General features: G+C 34.1%; 1 protein-coding gene across 1 annotated transcript; it reads left to right on the top strand.

Annotated features, from left to right (window-relative positions):
* The first annotated feature begins 536 nt into the window (after window positions 1–536).
* Window positions 537–6,530, top strand: LOC127860517 (toll-like receptor 4). The gene has a single exon (XM_052398631.1). The coding sequence runs from the start codon at window positions 1,010–1,012 to the stop codon at window positions 3,242–3,244; it is 2,235 nt and encodes a 744-aa protein (XP_052254591.1). The 5' UTR covers window positions 537–1,009; the 3' UTR covers window positions 3,245–6,530.
* Window positions 6,531–7,165: the final 635 nt, after the last annotated feature.

Here is a 7,165-nt window from a genome sequence, read left to right as displayed (position 1 = left end):
AGTTGAGTAATAAGTACATATATAAGCTTTATCGTTTTTAAATGAATATATATATATCCATATCATTTCATTGAAATGCTCTACTTATCGTCGCGTGATACATGTAAAATATATTTTAATATTTAATAAACCATGTTGTAAACTGTTAATATGCATTCAAAACAGTTAATAAACAATTTTGTTAACTGCGCATACGCATTCAACAATGCAGTGGTTGTGCTTCCTAAATTGTCTAACTTCTATTTCATATTCTATCTTACTTCCCATTTCCTAACTGACGAATTATTACACAATCAAAAATGCTCATTTCTCTTATAAAAAGTCACGTTTTATAGATCAGTATCACACATTTAATATAAAACAATGTTTTAAAACAAAATCTGCTGTCATGTGACATGTGCAATGTAAATCATGAAGTGAGTACTCAAGCGGTATGGACGCACTTCGTTAAGCGAAAGAGCATTAACATTGATAACAGGAAGAAAATAGGACACATGCAATTAAGCAATCTATTGTTTAGATGCTAAAATGTTTTGTAGCATAATTCACTTCGTCATGATATTTCATTCATTAGCTTTCTCCGAACATTTCATTAAATTTGCTAATACAGTCTGTTGTTAACAAGTCAAATATGGAAATAATTTTCATAGCGATCGAGTGTTTTATATTATTTGGAATATATGAAGCAGTGTCTGAAACTTATGGATGCGGGCCACGAAATAAATGTGAATGCTTTACGGATAAACGAAGCTCGGTTATGGATTGTGAAGGGAAACATATTTCGAGAATCGCAGAAATATGTTCTGTTCTAGGAAATAATACTATGGAGCCAAGGTTCACACTGAGAGCTGGTAGAAATAATTTTGGAAATTTTAACGCCACATAACTTGAAGGATGTGAACATTTGAATGAACTTCACGTAAATTTCAATCAAATAAGCGAATTCAGAAAAGACACTTTTATAAATTTCACCAACTTGAAGATTCTGGATTTATCCAGAAATAATCTCATGGTCTTCAAAAGTGGCTGGTCATCGGAATTTATGCCACTTTCTATAACTACTCTAATCCTAAATGGATGTCCTGTGGATACAGCTGCTATACGGAACTATCCAAAGCTTTCACACCTAAGAAAACTACAAATGCTAAGAATGGATGGGTTGAGAGACAACTTTGACATTGGGAAACTCACCAATAGGCTGCAAGAGCTAAGTTTGTCAGGGTTGTATTCCTACAGTCATTGTAGCATACCCCATATTTCAAACTGGACCTTTAAGCAGTTGGTATCAGTCGTGAAACTGAACATTTCAGCTTGCTCCGTTAGGAGTATTTCAGCTGGGGCTTTTGAACATCTTAAACATCTGCAAATATTAGATCTGTCTTATAATCGAAAGCTTGGCTTCAGATCAATGGAAAATATATCCTACGGACTTCAATTTACGCATATTCGTAGTGTATATATGTCATACATACATACCACGTTTGGACTGGGAACAAGTCTATTAAAACAAGATCTCTGTTACATTTGGAACACAAGCATAGAAGGAATGTTTATCGCAGGCAATAGACTGATGTCATTCGAGACGAATGCCCTAATTTTGCTTCCTGACTCGTTAACTACCATGGATGTGTCCGACAATGACCTAGTATTTTTACCGTACTTGTTACAGACCTCATGCATGAAAAACGTCCGAAAAATGTTTGGCGCTTTGCAGCACTCCTCTCACTACCCGTCCAGATATATTGTTGAAGACACTGACGACGGAAGACAAGGATGTGAGGAGAGGGCTTTTTCTAGTTGTCTATATATGCAGGAAGCATTTCTGATGAAAATAGCGGCGAATAAATGGCCATGTAATTATATACAACCAAATCTGAGAAACATATCTCTTGAAACTAATCTTCCAAAACATCTAGAATTTGTGGATTTTCATGAGAGCAATTTGATTTACAATGAACAGATAAATTTTAATATCACACCCCATGAGAATGCACTCAAGCATATTGATTTGTCAAATAACGTTTTCAACATATTCACTGGTGAATATGGACCATTTCCGAATATTGAAGTGATTAATGTATCCCGTTGTTACATGGTGCAAATCGGAGAAAAGTCATTGAACTATCCATCTTTGAAAATCCTACGACTAGACAATAACTACCTAGGGGACCAATTAGCGGACAGTGTGAGATCAAATATTTTTGAATGTTTAACATCATTAAAATGTCTTAATTTATCGGCAAACGGCATTACGATATTGCATAGATCGACCTTTGCCCCTCTGACAAATTTAACAGATCTAGATCTTAGCTGCAACAATATAGGAAATCTGGATATTATGCTGCCTTCTTTAACAAATTTGTTACACATAGATTTACACGTTAATTCCCTTCACGCTCTCGCAAGAAATATGCGGGCGGGTTTAGAACTGAATGCTAGGAAATTAAATTCTACTTTCGAAATTGACCTTCGAAACAACTCGCTAGATTATTCGTGTGAAAATCAAGACTTTCTAAACTGGCTATATGACCATCAGAGCAACATGAAAACGTTTGAGTTGTATGTTTTCCGATTGTCAGATGGAAGGATCATGGGCGCCCTATGGTTCCAAAAAGAAATTAGCCATTTAGAAGGTACCTGTAGATCTTACACGCTTCTGATCGTCCTTTGCTGTATCGGCATATCTTCAGCACTGGCCACAGTTGTGGGAGGCGTTATATACCGACATCGCTGGAAACTCCGATACCTGCTTTTTATGTCTAGGAAGAGGTTCTTCGGTTACCGTAGATTACCGGACTACACGCTAATAGAAAACTACAGATTTGATGCGTTTATTTCATACGCAGAAGATCATTTCAGATTTATTTTAGATGAAGTTATTCCAAGACTTGAGGCGGAAAACGTTTCTTTGTGTCTGCATCAGCGAGACTTTATGCCAGGTAACGCAATTTCGGACAACATTATCCATGCCATCCAGAGCAGCAGAAAGACCATCGTCATCCTGTCAGAGGCGTTTCTAAGGAGCAAATGGTGCATGTATGAATTCAACATGGCGCGAATGGAGAGCATGTACTCAAGGGAAGACCAGGTGTGTCTAGTTATTGTTATGCTTGAACCCGTTCCTCATAACAAGATGCCTTTAGAAATGCTTCGATGGATTCAGGAAAACAGTTATATCGAATATACGCATGAACCAGACGGTAATAGAATGTTTTGGGAAAACATAGTGTTGGCAATTAAGTAAAAATGTAAACTGCCGAGAATAAATGTACATGGTTAAGTAATTAAGTTGAAAATACAACTACGTCAGGAACATGTTCATAAACGCATAGAACATTATTCAAGCTGGTGTTATCCATTCCATGATATGTTATTTTGGATAAATTAATTTCAACTTGCAAAAATAAAGTATTTGCTTTTTAAATTACTTTTAGTACAGGTACAATGTTGGACTGCGCATTTTTTTGCAGCAAAAATTAACATAAAACGAATGTGTGTATTATTATTCCATGAATAACGTAATGTGTGGATATTTTTGTGTGATTGAAATTGTGATGATTTGGTGTAAGACTGTTTTCACATGTATATGTTTTGTAAATAAATCTAAGTTAAGTTTAAAGTTTTGGCCCTAAAGCGGGTTAAACTCTCAACGGTATGCCATAAAAAGAATCGCGTTATGATGATACGTTTGATCTTTAATATATAATATACAATATATAATATTTATTTGTATATTAAGAGGAAGATAAAGCCTCATGATTTGGCAGCACGAATCCGTATTTTAACAAACGAGTTATGCGTAAAGGTTGTTTGGCTAAAGATTGATCACTCGGTAAATTGTTAGCTTGTACCAAAATAATTAGTAAATGTATCTGTGTTTGCCATGATGTTAAAAAAACAAATCATACATATGCATATGATGAGCGTTTTGAAGCGACCCAACTCTTCTATGTGCCTGCAAGCTAAAATTATTTTCGTACGTTTTGTCTGATTACTGATCTTGTGTGTAGGAATTTTTTTTTTTTCTGGTGGAACTGGAGTTTCACGTTGGCAATAGTTGTATGTCCAATTTTGTACTTAACGATTAATTTTGTTGACAAACACTATGTTTTATTTCAAGTTTCAACTTAAAACATTTTAGTTAATTAAACAACGCACTATTGACTCTTGAAACTTTATTGTGCAAAACACCAATAGCATAGGTTAAAAAGTGCCCACACGTACATCGTATTGTTTATTATACCAAAATTGTCAAACCTGGAATAGACAACACATATAACGTTGTTCGGAAATCTGTTTGGGACTCACAACCTACTAGCGGGCAGTTGTTAATGGGTGGCCACAATCTGTTACAAAACGAGGCCTTTCACGAATATAAAGGAGGCTTTTACAGCATCTTCAAGCCTGCATTGAAAAACTCAAAGACTGCACTTGACATTGTCATATATCCACATATGTTGTTAATGGGCAAATTTTTGTTAATAAAACTAATTTCCATGGTGAATTTTGCTTAGTAATATACATTAAAGTTCTGTCGTTGTTGGCTAGACTATTTTATTATATTAAAGTTATCAACGACGTTTCTTATAATGAATTGTTTAAAAGCCCGCCAGTCCGAAAAAACAACACATTGTCAGAATTTTAATATAACCCATTGAATTAAGTGTATTAAGTTCTCACAAACGATTATTTAAATAATTCCTGGAATTATTTAATTATGTTTGGCAATGTACTTTATCAGGCTTATATTTTAATGGATTAAACATTACTAACAACATTAATTTTTTACTTACATCATAAACTGCTGACATTTAAGATTGTTAACGGGAGATGTTTCTATTGAACAGAATAATCCGTTTAATATGAAATAGACAAAACTATTTAATTAGGGTAACGTGTATTCAGCAGTCCATTTGCCGTTGTTAAAACTCACCTTTCTATCCCGTGGCAGTATTGATTGTACATTACATATGTGATCTCCTCTGTTTGTATTAAAGTAAGTAAGATCTGCCATATTTTCTTTTCGTTGGAATATATCCACTTTTTGACGTTGATCCGAAATCATGTTTTCCTTACTATTTTAGAAGCGGCATTGCTTATGCATTCAAGTTAAATTAATCAGATGATAAAATTCACGTTTTAGATGTTCTAGTTAAATAATCTTCTGACTCTTGTACGACCTTTGTTCCTGTTCTAGAAAACATGGAGATTGTGGAACATTTGTAATAATATGCTGAAATTTGCATTTATGTAAATAATTCTAATTCACGAGATAAGATGTTATGTAAAGGCTGTAGGTAAGATCAGGGATGTTATTGTGTTTTATATGGATGAGCATTTCTAGATATTGTTTGTCTTTGTTACTTTAGCTTGCACGATATATACTTCTTCAGTTAATGAATTTCTCCTCTGTTTTTGTTGATATTATGTATTGTCTTTCTTGTATTGTGTTTTTTGCATTATGTTGGCTTTTGCACGAATACATCTAGGACTTATTACATTTGAATTATATGCCTTATAAATGGTGCAATTATATTTTGAATTTGTAATTCAATAATGATATTATTTGAATTTGATTCGCTGTGTAACAATAACAATACATTTTAACTATTATTGGATGTTTTATTTATTAAAGTTAACAAAGTGTAAAAGTTTTCACTCAGCAAAACTGAAGGAAAGAAATTGGCTAATTTAAATAGTGAAACAAAATATTATTTGTACGCAATTTGTTCTTGTTCAAGTTTTTACCATACCCTTCTTAAAATATAATCCTTATCGAAAATAACTTGTCCTTTAAAGTGATTTGCTCATTGATTTGTAAACTCGTGTCCACGGGTTTTCAAATTTATTTCATACATGTTTTTTGTAAGCGTTACGAACGGAATATACCAGCCCCGCCCTTTTAAATAGACGTACTTTTGCGCAAATCTTTAAATATAATCTGTCATTATAAACTTATGAGCACTGATAATTTGATATTGCTTTTTTACTTGCGTTGTGTCTTAATTCAGCTTAATGTAGATTTTAATTTAAACAAGAGCACCGCATAGCGGGTGCCAATGCTCGGCTGCGAGTGCAGTTATGAATAAATGAAAGCTTGTCAGAAGATTTTTTTAGAGGTCACAGTGACCCTGACCTTTGACCTAGAGACCCAAAAATGGGTTTGGCTTGTAGAAACATCAAGGTGCAGCTACATATGAAATTTCAAAGTTGTAGGTGGAAGCAATTTGATTTTAGAGCCAATGTTAAGGTTTTAGCACGACGCGGAAGGCGGACGACACGACGAGCAGGCTCTATGACAATAACTCGGGTTTTCTGCGAAAACAGCCGAGCTAAAAATGAATGTGTTTATATACATAATTAATATTGATTTTTTTCCAGATAAATTGTTATAAACATATTGTATAATGCGTTGAATACTCGGAATACTTTTATTTTGCTTTGAATGTTTTGCATCAATTTCCTATAAATAATTACTTGTGAATAATAAATGTCATAAATGCTCTTGTATATACGGGAGAAAACAAACATTAAGGATTTGCATTTTGAATTTTGTCGCGCTTGTGACGTGGACATGTAATGAATTTTAGGTGACAAACTCTGAATTAAAAATACATAAACTTATTACTTATCAGAATCAATATTGCCTTGTGTTGAAATGACCGAATTGATCAGTTGGATGACGTTTTCACAAGCTTTGCCGTAGATGTATGGCGGAAATTTTGGGAAATTAATGGCTGCAAGCATCATCGTAAGCACAAATCTCTAGCTATGGTATAGATATGGTATTATGTTGCCAGCAACGGAAATACCAGCAAAGTGCATTTCTATAAATTTCTATTCTATAAATTTTACTATATTTTTTACGGTAAAAGGCTTGTCAAGTTCAGTAGTAAACCCAGATAAACAGCATCTAAACGCAGATGATACAATCAATACCAATTAGAGTGTCATAGAATTGTACAAAGATGGAGTAATTGGTACCCTTGAGCTGTTTTCATCCCTACACACACATGTACAATCCTTGAAAATGTAAAATTCTCCACAAAAAGTCCAGGATTTTCCTGAAATCGCATTGCCAGTCACAATTTCCCCTGTGATGTTCTTAAAGATAAGGTTACTCCACATAGACTCCGACTGAAGAAGAGGCAACTCTCTTCCTGCA

This window comes from Dreissena polymorpha, chromosome 15 (assembly GCF_020536995.1).
Source record: "Dreissena polymorpha isolate Duluth1 chromosome 15, UMN_Dpol_1.0, whole genome shotgun sequence".
Classification (NCBI taxonomy): domain Eukaryota; kingdom Metazoa; phylum Mollusca; class Bivalvia; order Myida; family Dreissenidae; genus Dreissena; species Dreissena polymorpha.
This window is presented reverse-complemented; position numbering and strand designations above follow the sequence as displayed.

Excerpts from the sequence above, each read along its gene's own strand:
- LOC127860517 (XM_052398631.1), top strand. The coding sequence starts at position 1,010 with ATGGTCTTCAAAAGTGGCTGGTCATCGGAATTTATGCCACTTTCTATA.